At 54.4% G+C, this 24,890-nt stretch overlaps 9 protein-coding genes across 9 annotated transcripts; 6 read left to right on the top strand and 3 right to left on the bottom strand.

The window, feature by feature from the left end:
* Positions 1-237: 237 nt before the first annotated feature.
* VTN31DRAFT_6774 (uncharacterized protein) lies at positions 238-2,488 on the top strand (the record flags this gene model as incomplete). The annotated part of the gene is made up of 2 exons (XM_069407421.1): positions 238-2,271; positions 2,324-2,488. The coding sequence occupies 2 exons, from the start codon at positions 238-240 to the stop codon at positions 2,486-2,488; spliced, it is 2,199 nt and encodes a 732-aa protein (XP_069258077.1).
* Positions 2,489-3,067: 579 nt separating this feature from the next.
* On the top strand, positions 3,068-4,640 carry VTN31DRAFT_6773 (uncharacterized protein; the record flags this gene model as incomplete). Its single annotated transcript, XM_069407420.1, has 2 exons — positions 3,068-3,188; positions 3,310-4,640. The coding sequence occupies 2 exons, from the start codon at positions 3,068-3,070 to the stop codon at positions 4,638-4,640; spliced, it is 1,452 nt and encodes a 483-aa protein (XP_069258076.1).
* Positions 4,641-4,873: 233 nt separating this feature from the next.
* Positions 4,874-5,414, bottom strand: VTN31DRAFT_6772 (mitochondrial 37S ribosomal protein uS13m; the record flags this gene model as incomplete). The annotated part of the gene is made up of 4 exons (XM_069407419.1): positions 4,874-4,918; positions 4,981-5,247; positions 5,309-5,353; positions 5,412-5,414. 4 exons carry the CDS (start codon positions 5,412-5,414, stop codon positions 4,874-4,876), a joined length of 360 nt encoding a protein of 119 aa, XP_069258075.1.
* Positions 5,415-5,671: 257 nt separating this feature from the next.
* On the top strand, positions 5,672-9,978 carry VTN31DRAFT_6771 (uncharacterized protein; the record flags this gene model as incomplete). The annotated part of the gene is made up of 9 exons (XM_069407418.1): positions 5,672-5,785; positions 5,842-5,919; positions 5,980-5,996; positions 6,055-6,158; positions 6,210-6,290; positions 6,342-6,563; positions 7,785-7,846; positions 7,912-8,135; positions 8,190-9,978. 9 exons carry the CDS (start codon positions 5,672-5,674, stop codon positions 9,976-9,978), a joined length of 2,691 nt encoding a protein of 896 aa, XP_069258074.1.
* Positions 9,979-11,046: 1,068 nt separating this feature from the next.
* Positions 11,047-11,729, bottom strand: VTN31DRAFT_6770 (uncharacterized protein; the record flags this gene model as incomplete). Its single annotated transcript, XM_069407417.1, has 2 exons — positions 11,047-11,413; positions 11,467-11,729. The coding sequence occupies 2 exons, from the start codon at positions 11,727-11,729 to the stop codon at positions 11,047-11,049; spliced, it is 630 nt and encodes a 209-aa protein (XP_069258073.1).
* Positions 11,730-12,550: 821 nt separating this feature from the next.
* VTN31DRAFT_6769 (uncharacterized protein) lies at positions 12,551-14,816 on the top strand (the record flags this gene model as incomplete). The annotated part of the gene is made up of 2 exons (XM_069407415.1): positions 12,551-12,983; positions 13,054-14,816. 2 exons carry the CDS (start codon positions 12,551-12,553, stop codon positions 14,814-14,816), a joined length of 2,196 nt encoding a protein of 731 aa, XP_069258072.1.
* Positions 14,817-15,418: 602 nt separating this feature from the next.
* Positions 15,419-16,544, top strand: VTN31DRAFT_6768 (uncharacterized protein; the record flags this gene model as incomplete). The annotated part of the gene is made up of 2 exons (XM_069407414.1): positions 15,419-16,153; positions 16,212-16,544. The coding sequence occupies 2 exons, from the start codon at positions 15,419-15,421 to the stop codon at positions 16,542-16,544; spliced, it is 1,068 nt and encodes a 355-aa protein (XP_069258071.1).
* Positions 16,545-17,047: 503 nt separating this feature from the next.
* Positions 17,048-19,064, top strand: VTN31DRAFT_6767 (uncharacterized protein; the record flags this gene model as incomplete). The annotated part of the gene is made up of 4 exons (XM_069407413.1): positions 17,048-17,066; positions 17,141-17,267; positions 17,360-18,857; positions 18,909-19,064. 4 exons carry the CDS (start codon positions 17,048-17,050, stop codon positions 19,062-19,064), a joined length of 1,800 nt encoding a protein of 599 aa, XP_069258070.1.
* A 403-nt stretch (positions 19,065-19,467) lies between these two features.
* Positions 19,468-24,741, bottom strand: VTN31DRAFT_6766 (uncharacterized protein; the record flags this gene model as incomplete). Its single annotated transcript, XM_069407412.1, has 5 exons — positions 19,468-19,785; positions 19,839-24,431; positions 24,491-24,517; positions 24,618-24,638; positions 24,703-24,741. The coding sequence occupies 5 exons, from the start codon at positions 24,739-24,741 to the stop codon at positions 19,468-19,470; spliced, it is 4,998 nt and encodes a 1,665-aa protein (XP_069258069.1).
* Between the last annotated feature and the right edge of the window lie 149 nt (positions 24,742-24,890).

Below are 24,890 nucleotides of genomic sequence, written 5' to 3'. Positions count from 1 at the left end.
CACTAATACAGTTTTGTGCTAGTGGAATCTGACCGCTAAGCTCAACTGGAGAGAGAAGAGAGTCGCGTCCACCTTGTTGCTCGTTCACCAGAGTTGATCTTGTTATCCAAGGTCCATTTGGCGCTTCTTCCCAGCCCCATTTTATACTACTCAGTTGGCTTTGCTGTTTCCCGCCACCTACGACGAAATCCGCCATCTAATGACGCCCCTGCAGCGATAGTCCTTAAGGGGATTAATATGGCAGATAACGGCGAGGGCCCATCCTCGCGGCCCATGCAAATATCACCGCGTCACTCGTTTTCTACTTCTCCCAAGCCAGATGCAGCACCTCGAGAAGCGAGCATTGCTCGGCTAACCTCGCCGCTCCCATCCTCGTTCAATAGTACTAGCTCCTCGCCAACTCGCTCTGGGCGCAAGGCTTTCCCAAAAACGCCTGAGAACCAGAATCTCCCTGGTTTAGAGACCGGCACTTCTATGTCCGGTCCTGGGAAATCAGCATTAGCGTCTGCCCTGCAAGACCCTGACAATGCCAATGCCTCTGTTTCCTCACCCCACCACCGGTCACGGCCACTCAGTGTACAGCAAACCCCATCCCAGGAGTTAATCCCTGATCAACAAGGTTCCCACGATGGGCAGGAAGTAGGACATGGCTATGAGGATCCGGAAGTAGTCAAGAGGCATCTTGTGCACCCGGAAGGTCGAAGCTCCGGAACCCCAAGTGAGATCGGCACCGGCGATGAATTCTCCAGTCTTCAACTCCAAGGAGGAGATATCACCCGAGGGGTGTATCGCTGGACGGAGAGCGCATATGCTCAATCGACCAGCTCCCGACGTCATATGCGCAGCAAAAGCTTCCACGCAAGCCGGCCTGAACCCGAGAGTGACTTGGTGAATGCTGGGTCCATCCTGATTCCGGGAGGTTTCCGACGAGACTTCTTACGCCGGAAATGGGGCAGTTATCGGGGTCGAGGACGGTCCGAAGATCCTGAAGAAGGAGTTCCGCAGCAACCTCGCTTTCTCACAAACAACTTCTTGGAGTTCCTAACCCTTTACGGCCATTTCGCTGGAGAAGACCTTGAGGAGGACGACGAAGCCCTCAAACCAGGCGAATATTTTGCAGACACCGTGGATGACGAGCATCCAAGGGAACCAGATGAGCACACTGCGCTCTTGCGGCCAGAAACCCCTGGGTGGAAGAAGAGGAAACCCAAAGAGCGAGCTCCAAAGGGCACCAACACGCAAACTGGAGCGGCGCTGCTACTTCTGAAATCCTTTGTCGGTACGGGTGTGTTGTTTCTCCCACGCGCGTTTCTGAACGGAGGCATGGTCTTCAGCAGCATCGTGCTTCTCCTGGTATCTCTCCTGAGCTACTACTGCTTCGTTCTGTTGGTAAACACGCGTTTGAAAATCGATGGCTCATTCGGTGACATTGGCGGAGTGCTGTATGGGAAATGGGCACGCTCCGTCATCCTGGGATCGATCGTCTTGAGTCAACTGGGTTTCGTGTCTGCATACATTGTCTTCACGTCACAGAATTTACAGGCCTTCATTCTTGCTGTCAGCAAGTGCTTGACATACATCGATATCAAGTTTATGGTGTTGATGCAGCTCATTGTCTTCCTGCCTCTCTCGTTGGTGCGGGACATCAGCAAATTGGGTTTCACAGCATTGGTCGCGGACGTTTTCATTCTGTTGGGTTTGATTTACCTCTACTATTACGATATCAAGACGATCGTTGACCAAAAGGGTGTGTCGGATATTGTTCCATTCAATCCGTCAACCTGGACATTATTCATCGGAACCGCCATTTTCACTTATGAAGGAATTGGCTTGATCATCCCCATCCAGGAATCCATGAAAGAACCGCGGAAGTTTCCTAGTGTTCTCGCGATGGTGATGGTCATCGTGACGGCGGTCTTCCTGTCTGCGGGGGCGCTCAGTTATGCCGCGTATGGGTCAGCGACGAAGACCGTTGTGATTCTCAATCTACCACAGGATGACAAATTTGTGAACGCTGTACAGTTTTTGTACTCCCTAGCCATTCTCCTCAGTACACCTCTGCAGCTGTTTCCGGCGATCCGCATCATGGAAACCGAGCTCTTCACCCGCAGTGGCAAGTACAATCCGGGGATCAAATGGAAGAAGAACTTCTTCCGTTTCATGTTGGTTATGCTTTGCGCGTTTGTGGCCTGGGGTGGTGCAGATGACTTGGATAAGTTTGTCTCTTTAGTAGGCAGCTTTGCCTGTGTCCCCTTGGTCTATGTTTATCCTGTACGTTCTCTCTCGGCAACAAGGTTAGGGTTGTTGCTAACGCACGTGTCAGCCGATGCTCCATCTCAAGGCATGTGCAGAGACCCGCTTGCAGCGTCTTGCCGACATCACGCTGGCCGTTGTCGGCATGGTTTGCTGTATCTATACGACAACATTGACGATCTACAACTGGGTTGGCGTCAAAGCGCCCGAAACCCCGGGATACTGCGATGCATGATCATGCTGTTAATGACGATCTTTTGGTTCTGAGATTGATTATATCCCTCTCATTGATGCAATAGATCAGTTATTCAAGGCTACTATTATCTGCTTGGCTATTGGAGCATTGTTTCTGCTTGGTCTCCCAGCTGGCGTTTCCATGCAATTTTTCTCAAAGAAAGTTACTGTCGAATGTGACCTTTGAGCACACGCTTTCAGCAACCTGACCGTTGTGACCCAACTTTGACTGGTGGTGGTCTGAGTTTTCAGGTTACCTGGAAGTATCCATGGATGATGCTTTGGCAGATAGGCGCATGGTCCATTGAGGCGTATACAGATCTTGAGAGTCTTTACCATAAATTTCATAGCAATCTATCATTCAAATCCATTAAAGGTTCTCTGTGGCTAGCGGTCATACATTAATACCATGCTTTGCGATTCCGAAAAAGGAAACCAACGGTTGTCCCCCAGAAACTGCACAAGTGGTCGCAACGGATATCGGAAATTTTTTCTTCCACCTTGTAATCCCTCCGTACTGACCATGAAAAATACACTCATTGAAGATTCTTAGCCCGTCAACCCGAGCACAGAAGACGCCATGGAAACCACTGGGACAACGGACGCGCAGGCAGCGCAGAGACAAGTGCGCCTGCAGCTCACGACACGCGAGCCCGACCTTGCGCTCTCGGAGGGCACCGGGCCCATTTTCGTGCCAACAGGTACGTAGTATCTTTCTTTTTTCTTTTTTTTTCTCGATCCAACATTCTTAAAGTTCACTTTCTGGCCCATGTCGATGCTGGATTTCGTCGCTGATCAAAGCCCGATGGAATTGACATTCAGGCCTTCGCCGATATGCGTTGTCGACGCTGGTGAACAATCTTCTCGGAAACGAGAAGCCGATTCCTCTGGAGTTCTTGATCAATGGGACGTTTCTGCGGACCTCACTTGACGAGTACCTCACGGCCAATGGCCTCTCTGCCGAGACGACGCTCGAAGTCGAGTACGTGCGGGCGCTGATCCCGCCGCTCCATGTCGCGTCGTTCCTGCACGATGACTGGGTGAGCGCGGTGGACGTGCTATCCGCCGCGTCGCATGGCGGGGAGTCTCTGACGCCGGGCCAGGAACGCGTCCTGTCCGGGAGCTATGACGGGATGCTGCGCATGTGGAATATGTCATCGCAGACGATCGCCGTATCGCCGTCGGCTGCCGATGGGGGTCACACGTCCGCGATTAAAGCGGCCAAGGTCGTCTCCCCCACACAGATCGCATCAGCGAGTCTGGATCGCACCGTGCGCGTGTGGCAATATACCGAGGAAGAAGACGGGTTCTCTGCCACGATCACGCCGCAGCTGGACCTGTACGGACACACGTCCGCTGTCAACACCCTCGCGGTCCATGGACCGTCGAACCGGTTGCTTTCTGCATCTGCGGATAGCTGTGTCGGCTTCTGGACCACGCAGAAGTCAGAAGCGCCGGAAGCGCCGGCGGATGTCCTTGCCCTAAACACTGCCCGGAGCGCGAAACGACGAAAACTGAACTCCACCTCCACGGGCACCCCGCAGCGGGGTCCTCTTGCCATGCTGACCGCGCATAACGGTCCCGTCTCGGCGGCCATCTTCGATGCCCGGGACTCGACGGTTGGCTACTCGACCTCCTGGGACCACACATTGCGGACGTGGGACCTGGTGACCTCGGCGCTAGTCGACACGAGGACCACCTCGCACGCGCTGCTGTCGCTGGAGCACATGCCGGATCTGCATCTGCTAGCTGCGGGGACGTCCGCGCGGCACATCACGCTGATTGACCCGCGGGTGTCGGCCACGACGGTCTCCGCGATGACGCTGCGCGGGCACACGAACGCAGTTGTGACGCTGGCTCGCGATCCGCACAGTAGCTACGGCCTCATCAGCGGGAGCCACGACGGCACATGCCGGATTTGGGACGTGCGGTCCACGAAGACGGAGAAGGACGGCGTGGTGGGCGAGAGCATCTACTCAATCCCGCGCAAGAGCCTCGAGGAAGAGGCGCGCGAAGGAACGAGACGCGTCGGAGGTGAAGGCATCAAAGTCTTCAGCGTCTGCTGGGATAGCACGGTTGGGATTGTCAGTGGGGGTGAGGATAAGAGAATTCAGATCAACCGTGGGGAAGGTGTTATTCCTTCGGGGAAATAGGGCCAGAACACAAAACAAAAGAAAGATGGGGGGTTTGATAGACGGTCGGCGAAGCGTGTATTGTTACTCTAATCGAGGGAGGCGGATTTTTTTACGATTCGAGGGCTTCGGAATGAACTCTATGGATTTAGGGGCGTACACTGTTATATTGTACAGGAAAGGAACCCATGCCGAACAAACAAACGCCAATCCAATGCCATAGACCCAGACAAAAAGAATACAGACGTAGCATTTCAGAGCTTCCTGTCGATGCGGTTGAGTTTGATAGCAGTTTTGATCTATATTCCACAACCATCAGCAAATCTTAATCCACAACCCTACAATCAAGCGAGAAACGTACCTGAGTCCGCGTCCTCTGTCCCCGAACAGGCAATCCCATAGCATGTCTCTTGCCACGATACGTGCCCGTGTCCTTCAACCGCTTGATGTTATCCAGAATCTCACGGCGCAAATCGTTCTCAATCTTCATTTCCGAGAGCGCCGCGGTGAGATCGAGGACCTGCTTGTTGGCCAGCTCGCCGATTTTGCAAGTGGGATGGATATGGAACCGAGCCATCAAGCGCGCGGAGACTGATGGGCCCACGCCGAAGAAAGTCTCGAGAGACTTCTATAGATTCAATTCAGTCAGATGGTTTATGTCGAGATACCGGGAGTTGGCGGGCACATGCCTTGACGAGGTTCCGCTCGGGAAAGTTGACGCCGAGGATGAAGACCTGCGAAGTTGGGTTAGTTGGCTGGATCAACACCATTCAGTCGATGGAATCAACGTACCATTTTGTCTTATGTTCAATTGAGCCGTACGGAGTAGAGAACCTGATTATTCTGTGGTCTGATGCACTCTCTAGAGGATGATGACCTTGGGGTTGGTTATCAGAAACTGATCCGGATCAACGTTGTTCCGGAATTCCGGTTTAGTTCAATCAAACTGACCAATCACGGCCCGAGGTGTGGTCTCATCGCAAGAACAGTCGTCCACGTCGTGTTCTGTCAACAGTGCTGGTACTGCTCAATTGAAGTCAAACGGCTTCATCATGAATATCCGAAGGCTCATCTTCTCCCTCTTTCTGGTTGTGGCCCTGGGCTTTGCCCTTGTTGCCAACGCGGAGGAAGCCAAAGCTCCCCGCGGACCAAAGATCACGCACAAGGCAAGGCGCGACAGAGCAATTGAGCTGTTGAAAACAAACTGACTCTCTGTATATAGGTTTACTTTGATATTGAGAGGGGTGGGAAGCCTCTGGGCCGGATCGTGTTTGGATTGTACGGCAAGACTGTTCCAAAGGTACGGAGACTGCAACTTGCCTGCGCGTTGCCGACTACAGGCTAACCATTCTGTCGATAGACGGCTGAGAACTTCCGGTACATTTTCCATCCAGTTGAGTACAGAGTTAGAGACAACGGCTGATATAGACAACAGCGCTCTTGCAACCGGCGAAAAGGGTTTTGGATATGAGGGTTCGACCTTCCACCGTGTCATCAAAAACTTCATGATCCAGGGTGGCGACTTTACCAAGGGCGATGGTACGCTGTTGTCGACATCAATTGCTAGACCCTGCTAAACGTGTGCTGTAGGCACCGGCGGGAAGTCCATCTATGGCGACCGCTTCCCCGATGAGAACTTCAAGATTCGCCACAGCCGGAAGGGTCTTCTGAGTATGTCTTCGGCCATCTTTGAGTTATGATGCTCGCTGCTAATGGTCACAGGCATGGCCAATGCGGGAAAGGACACCAACGGCTCCCAATTCTTCATCACCACCACCGTCACCAGCTGGCTCGATGGCCGCCACGTCGTCTTTGGCGAAGTGCTCAAGGGCTACGACGTCGTCGAGCAGATTGAGAACACCCCCACCGGGCCGATGGACCGTCCCAAGGAGGAGGTCAAGATTGTCAAGAGTGGCGAGCTGGAGGTGGAAGAGCCGGCCGAAGGTAGCACTCATCACAAGGAGCTTTGAATCTGCACAATGGTGTATCTCTAGTTGAAAGCTACTCTGAATATATAGTGGTTGTGCTAATCCGTTCTCTTGTGCCTCAAGACGAACCGTTCACTCCTCAGCAGCCGGCTGCCGGCTCATCCTCGTCGATATCGTTCTTCTGGGTCGTCGCCGTCGTGGGAGCTGTCGCGGCTGTTGCTACGAGGGTTTTGCGCCGTCACCGGCAGCGCTGGTGAAATCTCGGCGTGGGCGCTGTCTGCTTGACGACTCCAACCTGCCGTGCATTCGAACCTGTTGCTTTGAATCTTTCGAATCATGAACGTTACTGATGACTGTCCGATTAGCTACCGCATATTCTTGCCAACTCCAGAAGCATCATCGTATCGTACTCAAACCTGCTCTCGCTCACCGATATCAGGCTTTTTTTTCCTCCTGTCGTAACTCGCTGAATCCTGTACTAGCACGTCCATGCTAGATTCTAACTTCTGGCCCAGCCACACTCAGCCCCAAAACTTAAGCCCTGATGCGGCGTTGATTGGCGAACCATCCTGCATGATGCCATGGTCAATCTGTGATCGACGATGCAAATGTGACAGGGCCATGGGGCTTTGGTACAATCAATACCGAAATATTACATATGGGCACAGCGGAGACCCGTAGTATTACCACGCGATTTCCTTTCAAAAGGCTCGTTAAATTTCAGTGGCGGAAAATTTCAAGGCAGGATTGGCCACTCACCTTTTCCCAACTCACGCGTCGTCCCAAAGAAAAATACATCTTTGCTTTTGCCCACAACTCTCGGCTTAAAAAAAAAAAATTTACCCTCTTCTCATTCTATCGCTGTGCAAACTCTCTACTCCCTTTTCCAGGAGATTTCAAAAAAGAAAAATCATTTCTTCTTTCTGTCTTGTCTCTCCTTTCTCTAAACATAGAGTTTAGGCCGGAGGAGAGTGATTTTGTGCCTCGCTTGTTCTCATCGCCACTGTCTCGGGAAAAAAAAAATAAAAAGAAAAGCACGGGCCCGTTGCAGGCAGAATAGACAAAACCCAGAAATCGGAGACGAAAGAGGATCATACTGTTTCTGCATCTTCTTACGTGTTGTCCTTCTTTTCTGCGTCGCTCTCTTGATCGCCTCGATCTTGTGCAAGCTTTGATTTCGGCCGTCTTTTTTCGCTCTAGGATTTTTCCGTGACGACCGACCGCCTTTCTAATCAAGAAAATATCAGTCCGCCATTCATCGGATCATCGCCACCAGCAAAGCAAATCGCAAGTGTCATCGTATGTTTTCAGCTGGGCGCTGACATTTCCCTGCCCTGCATTCACTGACTTTGACCATCTGTTAGACCGATCGCACCGATTTTAGTCTCAGCATGGCCGACAGCTTGAATATTCAGAATCTGTCAATCAATGACTCCCAATCCCCCTCCACCGTCGATAACTCCAAGAAGGATATTGCCTCCCAGCCATACGTCCCCCCTCCCCTACGCAAAAAGAATCTGAGAAAAGAAGACGGAAAACCGGACGGGAAACCAGACGAGTTCAAGCCCCGCTGGCCTCCAGCTCAAGGGTACGTGGCTACGGTGGTGATGGCCGGGAGGGATACTGACTTCGATTTTTCCAGAGATAACTCTTTCAGGGATCGACCTCGCAGTTGGAACCGCGATGCCAACAACTGGAACCGCGATGCCCCTAATGGTAAACTCAGCTGGCACCCAGACGCTTCAGCACGGCCGGTATTCGACCCAAATGCTTACGGTAACCCAGGACATGGTCCCTATTCTGGAGGTCGGTCGTACGGCGGTGGTACTGCGCGCGGCTCAGGAGATGGTCAATGGCGCGATGGCAAGCACATCCCCGGCCCCTCGGACCCCCGCCTAGAGCGAGAGCTGTTCGGTTCCCCCGATGATCCTTCCAAGCAGCACACCGGGATCAACTTCGCCAACTACGATGACATTCCCGTGGAAGCTTCTGGTCACAACGTCCCCGAACCCGTCAACTCCTTCTCCAACCCTCCCCTGGATGATCACTTGCTCTCGAACATCAAGTTGGCTCGGTACACCACACCTACTCCCGTGCAAAAGTACTCCATCCCCATTGTCATGAACGGACGCGACTTGATGGCTTGCGCTCAGACCGGTTCCGGAAAGACCGGTGGATTCCTCTTCCCCATTCTTTCTCAGGCATTCCAGAATGGCCCGGCGCCGCCGCCCCCTCAGCCCAGTGGTGGTTTCTACCGTCAACGCAAGGCCTATCCGACTTCGCTGATTCTGGCGCCCACGCGAGAGCTGGTGTCGCAAATCTACGAGGAGGCCCGCAAGTTCGCCTATCGTTCCTGGGTTCGTCCCTGCGTAGTGTACGGTGGCGCCGACATGGGCGCTCAGATTCGACAAATCGAACGTGGCTGTGATTTGCTCGTGGCCACTCCCGGTCGTTTGGTGGATCTGATTGAGCGTGGTCGGATTTCGCTGTCGAACATCAAGTACCTTGTGCTGGATGAGGCTGACCGCATGTTGGACATGGGTTTTGAGCCTCAGATCCGGCGCATTGTCGAGGGTGAGGATATGCCTCCAGTTGACAAGCGCCAGACTCTGATGTTCTCGGCCACCTTTCCACGCGACATTCAGTTGCTGGCTCGAGACTTCCTCAAAGACTATGTTTTCCTCTCCGTCGGCCGCGTCGGTTCGACATCGGAGAACATCACGCAGCGCATCGAGTACGTCGAAGACCACGACAAGCGCTCGGTGCTCTTGGATATCCTTCACACCCATGGCACAAACGGCCTAACCCTGATTTTCGTTGAAACTAAGCGCATGGCCGACTCTCTTTGCGACTTCCTGATCAATCAGAATTTCCCGGCCACCGCAATCCACGGAGATCGCACACAGCGTGAGCGTGAGCGCGCTCTCGAGTTCTTCCGCAACGGTCGGTGCCCTATCCTGGTCGCCACCGCCGTCGCGGCCCGTGGTCTCGACATCCCTAATGTCACGCATGTTGTGAACTACGATCTTCCAACCGATATTGATGATTATGTGCACCGCATTGGCCGTACCGGTCGTGCTGGTAACACCGGTATCGCCACTGCGTTCTTCAACCGCGGCAACCGGGGCGTGGTGCGTGATCTGATCGACCTTCTGAAGGAAGCCAACCAAGAAGTGCCTTCGTTCCTGGAGACCATTGCTCGGGAGGGTAGTGGCTACGGCGGACGTGGCCGTGGAGGCGGCCGCAGTCGCGGATCCCATGCTTCTCGGGACATGCGTCGCACTGGTGGCGGCATGGGCGGCCCACCGTCGTATTCCAACAACTCAAGCTATGGCGGTTACGGCGGTTACGGTGGCCCGCCGGGCTACGGCAACTTCAACGCCGGATACGGCAACCCGTCTGGGCCTCCGGGATCGTCGGCGTGGTGGTAGAAACTGTTGCGGTCTTTGTCGACGAGGTCACCGGGTCTGGTTGTCTCTTTCGACCTTGTGTATTGTCCAAGGTCCGCCTCGGCAGATACGATCAGATCGGATTACATTTTCCCGAGTCCGCTCGACTTGGGGAGACGACTTTGTCATGACTGCAACGAATTTCCTTGTTGTTTTCGTTTCCTTACTCAGTCGACGAGTGTCTTTTTTTTTCTCTTTGCTTTGTGATGTCTTGTGTGCCATCTTTGATATTCGCCTAGAAAGAACGCATGCGATGCGCCATGATGGGTTCTACGAGCTCTCGCAAGGTGACCACGGATCTTGCATGGAGAGCTTCTACCCATCTTTTCACCGGCATTGCATGGATATCATAGATAGCGGTGTTGTTTTTCTTGTATCCTTTTCTCCTTACCATGACCGCTTTCCTGTCAGATACCCCGACTTGCTTTGCGACCCTCTTTTTTTATCCTCTCGTTTTGATCCTGGAGACGAAAGAGGGCCATGATTGCACGATTTGTGGCGAGAAAACATGCGGCCTCGAGCATCTAACTTTAATGGGGGAAGTTTTTGACGTGTGTGTGCTTCATCAATTTCGAAACGCATGTTTTCTGCACCGGTTTTACTCGCATTTTTTTCCTTTTCTTTTTTCGACGCGGAAAACGGACTCGGATTCGTGCATCAGATAGATTTCATGAGTTGTGGTATCTACGGGCGGGACGTCTCGACGATGTTTGTTTCCTTTGCTGGGTTTTGACGTTAAGTTTCTTCGTCTCTCCGAGAGGTTCGACTGCTGGGACGGAGATGGTACTGCTCCTGAATAGGAAAAAAAAAAAAAAAAAAGAAATAAGGATTCTTTCTTTCTGGGCGATTTGTTTCATTGTATCGTAGAGCTTCTTGATCATAATCGATATTGAACTGTAGACTTGATTTCATATTCCAACGGTATGGATTCGCCAGGGAGTGCGGATCTGGCCTTTTCCCAGTCCGGCAGGGTTACGTTGTCCAGCCCTTGATCAACGTTGAACCGAAAGTATTGGTTATCGTCATCAAATCGACTGTACAAACTGTGGGCTACTCGTTTGGAAGATGTTTGGCCATCCTTCTCAACGCCTTGGTAACTGATGCTGGGGAGTCTTCGATTGTGACAACATCTCCGAGGCCAGTGCCTATGCTCAGAATCCGCATCTGCTGGCGTTCCGGAAACTGATTTTGGGCCTCTTGGAGAAGAACTTCGCAAGGGTTATTGTACCAAAAAGCAGCATCGACAAACTCGATACCGTCTCGACCAAGTCTTATCGATTCGAAGAAACCAACCGCTGCCAACGTGGCCCGTGCAATCTGCCATATGGTGCACGACTCAAAGGCAGTCGATGAATCGTAAGTCGTGAACAGGGTCGGAGGCGCATTGACGTTACCCCGTGTCATTGCTAGGACCACCCTATGAGGCATAAGCTATTCTACTCAGTTTTTCGTCTGTAGTTGCTGGCATACGTCCTCGTGCAAGTTTTGTCCCGAAAAAGCATATCTTCATGCGGGCACAACCCAGCAGTCGACTGGCCTTGATCCCGGCGACTCTTGCATTCTGCTTCCACACAGAAGCTCCTAATAACCGATTTCATTGCATTCTCGAGACGCACAGCAGAGAACAGCGGAGAGGATGAAGTGGGAATGTCCAGGGTGCCTCCAATCAAGTCGAAACTCTCGCATGGCCGGGGAGCATTGCTAAGACCGTTCTTGTCACGAATCTTCTCCATGATATTTTCAATAATCAGGAGACTCGAGAGGCCCGTCTCCAGAAGCATTAGTACTCAGCGAAACTCAGCGACTTGGGAGAAATGGGGCCTCGTACCAAAGGAGAGGATTTTCAGCGGTTCATGTGAAGCCATCGTGCTTTCTTTGACTTGATGATTCTGATCTACACACAGAGAACGCCTACTGCCGATATTTCTCGATTCTAAATACCGAAGGACTGAAGTCTCAATCCGATGGTCAACTGGTTAGGGCGGGAGGTCGGCCCCTCTCCCATATGGCTGGCTGCAGCCCTGCAGGGCTGCAAGTTAGCCTACGAGTACTAGTTATCAACCCTTGGCACGCGATTATGTATCTGATACCATCGCCGCCTGGAGACTCGAGTGTTCGAACCATCATTGGGCTTTCTACTTAGATTGTCCTTCGTAGAGGTGTTCTGTCACCGAAGTGACTAATGTAACCTGGTTGATAACCGGATATCTAAATATACATCTCGATTACCCTGGTGATTTTCATCGTCAAAGAAAAAACCGGCAAACTGGTATTAATGGAATAATTGATCTCATTGTGTTAATTTACGAATGATTTATTGATTTGCTTAATCGCTTCGGATTTTTCGTCGCGTCATTTCCTCATTTTCGTTCCTCCTCGGTCTCCTGACTTCGTCAAATATTGTCTCGTGCATTCATCCCTTTTCTCCGTTCAAGCCAACGAGCAACCTAATTCGTAGACTGCAAGCCTCCTAAACGGCTCGCCTCCCTTGCAACGAGTATTCTTCTTCATCTCCAGGCCTGTCACTGCCTCGGTCTGAACTGAGAACAACGCCATGGCGGACGTCGATAGCACACCCGCGGACGAATCCTTTGCAGCCTCTGAAGCCGCCGATGACCACTCTGTCCACGCTGGCGGCAGCACATCCGCAGGTTCCCGACGCCAAACCAACGGCACCATCGGCTCGGTCTACTCGGGAAACAAGATCAAACACCTGAAGAAAGAAGATGGCATTCCGCTGTGGCGCAAGGACATTCAATACCAGTTTCTCAAACTGGTCTTTGAGGACAAAACTCCCGTCTTCACGCGAATATCCGACGGCGCGAAGAATCGAGATTTCGCCGACATCTACATCGACGCCATGGCGCGGAGCAGCAAGACGAGCAAGATCCTCAAGGATAAGCTGCAGAATGATAAGCCTGCGGCGATCAACATGGCCATGGTCTGTCTACTGGTGAATTTTGGGCGGATGAACACCACGCTGAATTGTATGATTTTTTTTTCCCCTATGCCCTTTTTCAAAGACCCGAAGTAGGCTTACGAATGCGTGCTTTACAGTTTTCCCTGAAATGCGAGCGCAACTGCGAACCTATCACTCAATCCCTTCCTTGCAGGCCGACCAGGACCCCAACGCCTACAAGCAGCTGCAAGACGCACCCCGTCTCAAGTCCATTCTGAAAGGTGCCTCGGAGGACACGGAACAGCCGCCGACCCTCGAGAAGCTCAAAGAACTGCCCGTGCCACGGACCAACCCCGTTCATCTGATCTTCCTCCTGGCCCAGTATGCACCGCGAGTGTCGGAGATGCACTTCTTCCCTCCCCGGGATTTCTTCGATCTAGTGATGCGGTCGACGCTGAGCAGCAAGAGCAGGGCTCGAGCGTTTCTGTGGCTCATGTGGTGGTATCTCGAGAGCGACTTCAGCCGGGAGGCTGCGTTGAACAATCCTTTCGGCCCAGGTCAAGATGGTGAGGGCACGGGAGGGTTACCCATCAAGGTGCCCCCGTTTGAGAGCCTGACCGAGGAGCAGGCGGATCTTGAAAACCAAGACACACCCGAAGAGCTTCAGTACGGGGAGGCCAAGCGGTTAGAGCGGAGGCGAATCCTGGAGGAAGAGGAGAACATTCCGAGGGTTGCCAAGCGGCCCAAGAAAGGCGATGTGTCCTTTGATGATGACGGCGGCGACCATCTGTCTTCCACCTCAACGCCGCTGCATCCGTCTGCGCGTCGCGTAATGGACGAGGAGGACGACTTCGCCACCCCGGCCTCGATCCGCAACCGTTTCAAGCGGGTCAAGCGCGACTCATCTCTCAACCGGTCAGCGGCGCGCATTGTCTTCAAGACGCGCGGCGACCAGGGCTCGGACGCGGCTGGCTCGTCTCCGCCGCCATCTGGTAGCGGTAGTCTGCCAATTCTGCATCAGTATGCGGATTCGGCCCACACAACGCACAGCGCCGCTCCGACACGGCGCCCACGGCCGTTGACGCAGCACCAGCTGGCTGTTGAGCAACACCGCCGACAGCGTGTCGAGTATATTTTAGCGACGCGCCGCACCGAGGCGTATCAACAGCTCCGACAGAACAGGCAGAATATGAACACACCTTTTCTCCGATATCGAAAGAACCTGGAGATGCTTCCAGCTGACTACGATACTGAGTACGAGTTTGACAAGGAAGATGAACAAGCCTATGTCAAGGGCGGTGTGATGCCCAATCCGTCGTACGAGGAAGACTACGGGGAAGCGGCGCACTACTTTTTGTCGGCGGTGCGCAAAGCTGCGCGACGGTTGGATCGATGGGACTGGGAGCGGGCCAACGGGCCGCGCGAAGATCGCAAGAAGCTCCGTGAGGCACGGCGACAAGCGGGACTCAATAACCTGGAGGTGCAACGGACGGCAATACTGTCGACGCGGCCCAGTCGGAGCAAGCCGTCCTCTCGCTCGACGAGGCGCAAGGACCCGGCCACGGCCGCATCGACGCCCGCGTCTGGCACGGCCAAGAAATCGAGCAGCGCGGCGCGCCACACTGCCGACAAGGCCTCAACCGCGAAACCCGCGGCGGAAGCTGCCCCGCCTATCAAGCAGGAGCACACAGAGCCGTCGTCACCATGCCGCGGGCGCGACGATGGCCTGGACGATCTCGACCGTGATCTGCTGGGGACCGGTGACTCGCCAGCACCTGAGCATGATGGCGAGATGTCGGATGAGTCTCTTGGGGGCGGAGCAGAATCTGACGATGGCGATGGCGACGATGATGGTGACGGCGGAGACGAGGAAGGGGAAGGAGATGGATATGGGAGTGCGTCTGAGAAGGAAGATGCGTAGATGAGATGTATGGACAGATTGGTACTGTACTATTGTCTCGTAGTTTGGATGCACGGAGTACTTGTTATTTGTACGATTGGGTTCATGAAAGCTTCTACCTACCTCATCCACCTCATTTTCTACACGAGGACTTTCAGTATTCTTCTTTTGACACTGCAGAGTATGAAGTTGCACACTGCGTGCGGAACTGCACCGGTCTGCAACTGCAAGCCGCTGCACTGTAATTAGTATTTCCTTCTCCGGACAAAAAGAGCGAATCGCATGACCCTGATTGGCTCGAGCGTCCATCATCGAATGCAAACAAGGCAAACACTACTTCCTTTAAAGCCTCAGGCTTCTGCAGCTGCAATTGTAATTGCTGCAGCGCTGCATACTACTGTAGTATTTACCACTCATAGCGCGCTTCGTTGCGCTTGGTATGTGACATTTTCTCCTATTCTCCCTCATTATTTCCCAGTTTCGCTGTGTTGTACTTATACCTGTACCTGTGTTGAGAGTGGAACATTACCTACCGTTTGTACCAGCTGAACTGTCCTCGACAAGACTACGATTGACAGTCACATACAAGGTCGTTCTTCCTTGAGAACAGACGAACCCTGATCATGTCAGAACCCCGCGTGCTTCGTCCCCGGCCACGACGGCCCTTTGAGCTCCCGTCCAACAGCAGTTTCGATGACTCGGAACCTCCGACGCCACCGAGTGATGCTACATCACAACAACAACAATCACAGTCCCCAAGTGAACTCACCTCATCTTCCGAATTTCTCGACGTCAAGAATGACTCATCCTTCTCGCGGTCAGGGTCGATGATGGCCCTAAACTCCTCCACGCTGCATGGAATTTTCCAAAAGACCGCGCTTGAGTCGCCGCGAGCCGAAATGGGCGATCCATGGGACACAAAATACCGCACATCCACGTCCGAGCCGCTGGCCCAACAAACCCGGAGTGAGGAGACTGCCAAGGGCAAGGGCAAGAAGGGCAAGGGGCGGCGCCGCCGCCTGACCGGTGGCGGGTTGCTCGCACTCCTCGGGAAGAGCAGCCTGCTGTTCATCTCCGGCGTGGCGTACGGCACCATCATGGCCCATCTGCACGAGAACAACTACCTTACGCCAGTTCAGCTAGAAGTTATCGACCGCACGTCCTACCGGTATCTGGGGCTCTGGGGCATTGGCGGCGTGGCGCTGGCCTTTGTGCTGCCGTGGCTGGACAGGCTGTTTGGATCCCAGCAGTCGCTGGGAGATAGGAATGAGGGGAAGAAGAGGGAGATTGATCGAGGGCGCGCGTGGTCGTTGGCAGTGCGCAGTATCGGTGCATTTGTGGGCATTGCGTTTGCATTGGTAGGTTTTCTACATAGGTGAAGGAATTATTGGGACTCTATTTGCTCATACTTGCCAGCGTCGTCTCCCCTGGGAATCCACGGCCCAAGAATCCCTCGCCCTCACCCTTGTGAACCCGTTTCTGTGGTACCTGATCGACCGCACGCAAACGGGCTTCTGGCTGTCGACCGCCATCTCGCTGGCCGGGATGGGCGTGATTCTGGGCCTCCATCCGGATCTCCTGCCAACGACCAGCAACAGTACATCGGCTGGAGTAGGTCTAATTGGCCTTGGCATTGCGCAGGATGCGCTCGCCGTGGCCATCTGGCTGGCCAGCGTGCTGTTTTGCGCGTGTGTTTGTTTCGGGAACATCGGCAGGCAGCTTGCGTTGCTTGATGATGCGAGCAGTTGATGATCCTGCCACCCATCGATGGCATGAATCAGGAGGACTATCGTGCATAAAATGATTAATATTAATACCTATGAATTACACTCTAATCAGAAACCTGTATTGAATCAGGGTGAAGTATGTAGAATCAATCATTGCGACATCTCCCACAAGATCAGCAGATGATCAGGGAGACACCGCACCCAAGATTAATCCGGAATTCATCTCCATTCCCATGGACGTTTCCGTACTTCATTGCGTATAAAAGACTACTCGTAGGAATGCTTTTATCGGGAATGTTGGTTGTAAGCGTTGTTCATGGAGGAGAAAATTTTTGAGAAACAAGCTCCATCAACGGTTTTGTTCCCATCGGTAACTAACCAAGTCACGTGAAATCACAGTCTTGGCTTGTTTGTCCCATTTGACTCTCTGGGCGGGGGGAGCTGCCCGCGGGGGATCAACGTAAAAGAAGAAAAATCACGGAATCCTCTTCGTTGGAATCATTGATCAATTGAGCTGGGTTCATCATGGCAGGTCAAAAGATAGGTATGCGTTCGGACCTGGAAAGATTCGATTTCTGTCTGTTTTGTAGTTCAATGGTGCTAATACTGAGTGTCAAGCCATCCTCTCCGTCTACGACAAAACGGGCCTCCTCGACCTGGCCCGAGGCCTGGCCAGGCACAATGTCCGACTGCTGGCGTCGGGCGGCACGGCGCGGATGATCCGTGAAGCGGGTATTCCGGTGGAGTGAGTACTTTCTTTACCCTACATCATACTGCCCCCGACGGTGGGTGAAGTACGAAAGGTCTAGAGAAGCTCAATTACAAGGAGGAATACAGAGACATCTCCGCGATTACGAACGCGCCTGAGATGCTGGGCGGCCGGGTGAAGACGCTGCACCCGGCGGTGCACGGCGGAATCCTCGCGCGGGCGATCGAGTCGGACGAGAAGGATCTCGCGGCGAACAAGATCGAGAAGGTTGACTATGTGGTGTGCAACCTGTACCCGTTCAAGGACACGGTGGCCAAGCCGGGCGTGACCGTGGCCGAGGCTGTGGAGGAGATTGACATTGGCGGGGTGACCCTGCTGCGGGCGGCGGCCAAGAACCACGCGCGGGTGACCGTGCTGTCGGACCCGGCGGACTACGCGGCGTTCTTGCGGGAGTTGGAGCAAGGGGCCATTTCGGAGTCGGCGCGGAAAGCGTATGCGCTCAAGGCGTTTGAGCATACGGCGGATTATGACTCGGCGATTTCGGGGTACTTCCGCAAGGAATATGCGGATGGCACGCAGCATCTCACGCTGCGGTACGGGACGAACCCGCACCAGAAGCCCGCGGCGGCGTTCATGCCGCAGGGCACGCTGCCGTTCAAGGTGCTGGGTGGTGCGCCCGGCTATGTGAACCTGCTGGACTCGCTGAACGCATGGCCGCTGGTGAAGGAGCTGAAGCAGGCGCTGGGCTTGCCGGCGGCGGCGAGCTTCAAGCACGTGTCGCCGGCGGGCGCGGCGATTGGCGTGCCACTGAACGAAACGGAGAGGAAGGTGTACATGGTGGACGACATCGAAGGGCTCGAGTTGTCCGGGCTGGCGCAGGCATACGCGCGGGCGCGCGGCGCGGACCGCATGTCCAGCTTCGGGGATGTCATTGCGCTGAGCGACCGGGTGGACGTGACGACGGCGAAGATCATCTCGCGCGAGGTGTCGGACGGCGTGATTGCCCCGGACTACGACCCGGAGGCGCTGGAGATCCTGCGCAAGAAGAAAGGCGGCAAGTACCTTGTCCTGCAGATCGACGAGGCGTACGAGCCGCCCGTGATGGAAATCCGCACGCTGTATGGCGTGCAGCTGCAGCAGCGACGCAACGACGCCGTCATCCGCCCGGACACCACCTTCGCCAACGTCCGCACCCCACGCGCCAACCCGCAAAAGAACCTCCCCTCCAGCGCCCTCCGCGACCTCACCGTCGCCACCATCGCCGTCAAGTACACGCAGTCCAACTCCGTCTGCTACGCGGTCAACGGGCAGGTCATCGGACTCGGCGCCGGCCAGCAGAGCCGCATCCACTGCACCCGGCTCGCCGGCGATAAGGCCGACAACTGGTGGATGCGCTTCCACGAGCGCACCCTCAACATCCAGTGGAAACCGGGCGTCAAGCGCGCCGACAAGAGCAACGCCATCGACATGCTCTGCTCCGGGCAAGTCCCGCCGCGCAACGAGGTCGAGCGTGCGGATTACGAGCGCGTCTTTGCCGAGGGACAGGTGCCGACTCCGTTCACCGCGGAGGAACGTGAGGCGTGGTTGGCCAAGCTGTCTGATGTTGCGGTCTCTTCGGATGCATTTGTACGTTATCCCTCCCTTTTTTATATACATATGCTAATGAGCTTTGTGTAGTTCCCCTTCGTTGACAACGTCTTCCGCGCGCACCGCTCCGGCGCAAAATACATTGCTGCGCCGACGGGTAGCCAGAATGATGAGTTGGTGCTGGATGCCGCGGACAAACTGGGGATTACGTTTATCGAGCAGGGAACGCGGTTGTTCCATCATTAAAATTCTGAGTTATATATAAGGTATGACTTTGTTGTTAACGGGAAAAAAAAACAAAAAGAAAGGACATTCTGGGGAAGAAAATTGGGTTGTTTGTAGTTTGTGAATGAAGCTCTTCTCATCGTTCAATGTCGCTTCCCTCTTTCTTTTTTAGTCTGTCAGTAAAAGCGGATCCTGTTCAGGCATTAATACCTTCATCACGGGCACAAGTACAGAATGCTGGTGGGCAACATGCGAAATATATCTTCTGTCCTAGAACTCTGGATGCTTGACATATTCGTCGGTGAAAGACCCGAGCATAATTCCCAGTATCCCATTCAGCTACACATTGTCCAGCCATCGAACAAAGAAATACAATCATATTCATACAATGCTAATAACAACCTAAATCAATGCAAAAGATCAACTAAAACGCACGATACCCCTGCCCAATCCCATTCGTCTGCTGCGCAGGTCCTTGCGTCAGCATCAACCGCGACCCGATGATTGGCTTGTTGTCCTCCTCCTTCTCCGTCGCCTTCTCGCGTGCCTTGCGCTCCTCGTTGTCCTTCTTGAGTAATTCAATCGTCGCCGTCTGCTGCGCCAGCAGGTTGATCAGATACGGCATCGTAAAGTCGTGCAGGCCGTTGCGCCACGAGATCTCCAGGATCACGTCCGGCCGGATCAGGTCGTAGCACGCATACAGCATGCCCACGTAGCACTCGCGGCTGCCGATGCCGACGAACTGTGGTTCATTAGCAACTCTGTCCGAGAAAGGGGTGACGTTGTGCGACTCACATATCGCAGCAGATCCTCCACGACCTCCGGCTTGCCGGACATCGCCGCCGTCTCAATCGCATCCTTGTACAACTTGTCCTGCTTCGACAACTCAATCGACTTCTCCCACCGCTTGTTCTTGCGGTAGATGTTGGCGGCAATCTGCCGGAAAAACACCAGGTCGTGCTTCTCCAACCGCTGGGCCAGCTCAACCGCATCGTAATTGTCGTAGTTCTCCACCGAGTCTCGCAGCGTCTTGTAGTCCTCCTCCTCGATCAGCAGGTCGTTGACAGCGTCGTTGACCGCCCGCTTGTTCTGGTGCTGCACGCTCAGCAGGAACGGCTTGATCAGAGGAATATTGTCCGACGCCTGGAAGATCCGCACAACCCGGCTGACGTCAATCCGTGGCGTCAGCACCTGCAGCAGATCCGTCAGCAGCAGCGGCTGCTCCTGCAGGTAGAAGTTAAGCGCTCGGTAGTAGATCTCCAGGTTGGCCACCTTGACGATGATGTCCTTGAACGACTGGTGCTCCCACGCCTCCGCCGCGCGCTCCATCATCGTCAGGGCCGCATTGTCCCATTCGTCGTAGTGGCAGTACAAGAACACAAGCTCCGGCCACAGGTTGGCCTCCTCGCACGCGCGGATCATCTTTGGAATGTTGATGCGAGACCAGAACAGCTTCAGGTGCTCCATCACCCGGTCGGGATGGTACTTGGACAGCGCAATGCCCAGCTCCGTAAACATCCCCATGTGTGCCCGCTCCAGACCCAGGCCCGCCTCGAGCAGCGCGATCAGCTCGTCAAAGTACCCGTTCCACTCGTACTGACGGACCAGGTCCTGCAGCTCCTCGGCGTGCACAATCAGGTTCAGACCGCAAATCTGTGCCAGTCGGAACTCCTTCTTGTTGATGCACGCTTCATTGACCTGCTTCCACACCTTGACGCTGTTGGCCTTGCGCGCGCAATCGACGGCCGCCTGATAGTCTTCCAGATGCACCAAAGTCGTCGCGAGCTTGGCCCAGTTCGAGATGCTCGTGTAGAAGATCTTGGCTGCCTCGTGGAGCCCTTCCTCGTATGCCTTGTCACCCGACGCCTCGATATCGGCCACGTTGGTCGCCCGCAAAAAGTCCTCCAGCTCCGCGAGCTGGTTCAGACGGGCGTAGCAGAACGCCAGCGCAGTGTCCACCGGAGGCTCGCGCAGCGTCTTGCGAGCCATCTTCAGGTACTTGATCAGATCTTCATCCTTGCCCGCACGAGTGGCCGTCTCGATCACCTCAGCGTAGTTGGAAGGATCCCCGGCGCGGATGTACGACTCGATCGAGTCGGACACGCGCAGTCCATCCAGCTGCGCCTTGGCCACTTTGCTCCACACCTCGGGCAGCTCGACGCGCTCCGCGTACTCTTGGGCTCGGTCGATGCTGACGATGTTCTCAACGAGCACGTTGGTCGCGGCCAGGTGATTCTCAACCTTCTTGTAGATCTCGAAGGCCTCTTCATACAGACCGACGGAAATGCACATTTGGGCGATCTCATCCGCGCTGAACTCATTCAGCTGGTGAATGTAGTCCATCAGACGGCTCTTGTCCGCCTTGGCCGCCGTCAGCATCAGCAGGTTCTGCAGGCTGGTGTTGTCACTGAACGGAGATGGCTCAAGGATGATCTTCTCCAGCAGCTCGATTAGCTCGGCCGGCATGTCCGCATCCAGGAACGCCTTGACCGCAACCGAAACCTTGTCCGGCTCGGTGGATTCGGGCACGGCGGTGGAGATGACCTGATCGACGACCGACCGACGGTGGATATTTTTCTCATTGAGCACGAACGCCCAGATCTCTGGATCCGCCCGCTCCAAAAGGTAACGGGCCTGAGCACGGTACATGCCGTTCTCGTTGGTTACGTTGATCAACTCCAGGTCATTCTGGCCTTTGCGGTACGCAATGTACGCCAGGTTGGGGTCCCGCTTTTCGCAGTACTTGCCCACCGTCAGGGTGTCGTACAGGTCGTTCTCCTTGAGGAACTTTTCGGGGTTGTTGTTGCTGTCAATATAGATCTTGGCCAGTGCATTATAGACAGCCTGCTGCTGGTTGCCGGCGGCCAGGGTAGCCTCGAGGAATGGAAGGAGTAGCTTCAGACGGTTCCGCGACTCCACCTCCTGGACGAGTTCGTCGATGGGAATCATCGACGGATCCACCGTAGTCAGGAGATTCTTGATGATGCCCTCGTCGCAATCGACGTCCAGGAGGCCACCGACGACAGCCGGAGTGCGCGTCGGGTTGACTCGCTGCACGTACACCTCGATCGACTTGAACTGCTGGTTACGGTAGAGGTACAGAACCAGGTCATGGATGAAGTTGAACCGGTCGCACACAATAATCAGTGGCAGCTGCTCGGTGAGGCGGGCTTCTTTGAGGAAGTTCTTGACCTTCTCCGGGTTGTAATGGTTGCTCTCCCGGCAGATTCGCTCGACCTCGGTGATCTGGCCCATCGCCGTGGCGGCCTCGATGTATTTGAAATGGACATCGGGGTCTTCACTGAGGTTTACGATGCTGCCAAGGTAGTAGTAGAGACCCTCTGCAGTGCGGTACTTTTCGAAGAGATCGATCAGGCGGTGCGGCCCAAGCAGATCGGAGTACTTGGTGGCCACCTGCACCACGGCCTGGAGAGTCATGCGGATGTTGGAGCGCAGCATCTCATCCATGCAGTCCAGGCACTGCTCCACCGACAACCGACCAAAGTAGCTGATGAGCCACTCCGGATTCAGCTTGTCGGTGCGGACGATATTGCGCTTGATAACGGCCGGGTCATCGGTGTTCTCCAAAGCCCGCTGAATGAGACCGGCGTTCTCGCAGAGCTGGGAGATCCTGGCCTTGTCGTAATACGTGAAGATCTCATTGCCAAGGATGGCATCCGCCACCTGGGGCGCGTTGATGAGGTTCATTTCAAGCAGGCGAGTCTGCAGGTGTCCATGCTCTGGTTTGTTATCCTTCAAGGCATCCAGCAGGAACGAGGTGGCCTGCTGAATCATATTCTGAGAAAGAAACACATCGACGACTCGATCCAAATCAACCAAGGCGCCAGATTCCTCATTGACGAGCTGGGTCGCGAACTCCGCGCCCTTCTCCGGGTTGACGCGAACGATATGCTGGAGAAGTTGGGTGTAGTCGGGTTGGTACCCGACACGCTTCGTGTAGGCCAGAATCTTATCGAATTGGCCAGTCTCGGCGAAACCCGCGACGACCTTGTGAGGAACGTTGGCTTGGAGATAGATCTGCAGTGCCAAATTCATGTCATGGGGCCGGACGATGTCACCGAGCTCTTCCGATGCTTCGAGCTTGTTTTCGCGCATCCACTTCTCCAGCAGATGCTTTCGGTTCTGCTGCAGAACTGGGCGCACCAGCTCGACACTCTCGTGGCGGTTGAGCGAGCCCTTATCGAGCAGCATGCCAAAGTACTGCAGGATGACCGACATTTGCCCAGTCTGGGGTGCCATCTTGAAGCGATTGATGGTCTCCGGCGTCCGGAGGAAGCCCCGGGGGGAATTGGCGGCAATCTTTGCGGCCTCCGTGTAATTCCCCTGAGCAAGCATGCTGTCAAACTGTTGTTGATAGAGGTGATCGGCACCGGGCAGTCCAGCTTTGGAGGCCAGTCTGACGGCAATGCCCGACATGGCGGGATTCTCCATGAGGTAGGGGATGATATTGTTCTCGTCAAGGCTCACGGCTAGAATCTGGCCTTTACGGTTAACACCGACGATACCTGCCGATTCCGAGTCCGGCGCCGTCGTGAACATGGTCTCACTCGAGATTCGATTCATAAAGATACAGGACCCGCTCTCCAAGTCGTAGAGGTGGATGAAGCCGTACTTCGTGACAAGATAGACGATGTCATACTTCTTCGACACCTGCATAGCGACGGGAAAGTCGTTCACGGCCTCGGCCGGGAAGAAGACGTCCACGGCCTTTTTCTGGAAATGCGGGTTGGGGTCCTGGTGGTCGATCTCGGCAATCTGCAGTCTCGCGCCGGTCTGCGATCGGACGGCAAATGTGAACAGTTTGTGTGGGAGTGGAGAACCGTCCACGCGGACAGTCGCGAAGGAAGCAGCGTGGCCCTCGATGGATTGCGAAATCCCACGCTTCTGAGAATATAGTTGCATCGAACCTACGACGCGGCCCTGTTGCGAAGAAATGCCGACGATGACGCTCCACGTCTCATCATCATTGACGCGATAGTTGATGATTTGGCAGCCGTTCAAACTGGGCAGACGATCAAATTGCTTGACCGGGCTTGCCTCGGTGGGTGAAAAAACGTTCCAGTGGTAGACGGCAGTGTCGGTGACCAGGCCGAGACTGGTCTCACTGAACCACTTCCAATAGACGACATCCTCGTTCATCACGGCCGACTTGAGCTTCTGCTTCGCGTCGAGATCGAAGATTTGAATGGTTCTCGACTGGGCTTTCAAGGCGATGACATTGCGAGACCAATGCATGATCGCACTGTCCGCATTGATCGGCCGACGGACGACCTCGTTGTTGTTCTTTAGGTTGACGATGACGACTTGAGGCTTTTCGCCCTCGCTGGTCTTTTGTCGAACACAAACATAGTGATCGGATTCTAGAGTCTGCACGGCGTCGGGTTGTCAGCCAGGCTCAACGGACAAGGACGATCGATGGTACTCACACATGAATTGAAACCGATTGACGAAGGCTATCAGTCACAGAATCAGTCAGCAACATGTTCAAGCAAGCGACACCGGGCTGCGCAAATTGATGTGTCTATCATCATTTCAGGTCGGGGGGGTTCTTACATCAATTCCGACGGACGTTAACTGTCATAAAGGGAGGGAGTTAGTTCAATTGCCCGAGACAAGTCGTATCGCAAGCGATTCGCACCTGGAGAAGCTCCGTGAACTTGATGGGTAGAGGAGCCATATTATCCGATTAGGCCGCAGTCCGACCTCATCCACCTGAACGCCAAATGAATCCCTTCCACCAGATTAGGTTGAGAAAATGAAAAAAAGGCAAATCCGAAGAGAAAAAGAGCCCGTCTACGGAGGAAAAATGAGAGACCGGGAGGAAAG

This window comes from Thermomyces dupontii, assembly GCF_041956625.1.
Source record: "Thermomyces dupontii strain NRRL 2155 unplaced genomic scaffold VTN31scaffold_8, whole genome shotgun sequence".
Classification (NCBI taxonomy): domain Eukaryota; kingdom Fungi; phylum Ascomycota; class Eurotiomycetes; order Eurotiales; family Trichocomaceae; genus Thermomyces; species Thermomyces dupontii.
This window is presented reverse-complemented; position numbering and strand designations above follow the sequence as displayed.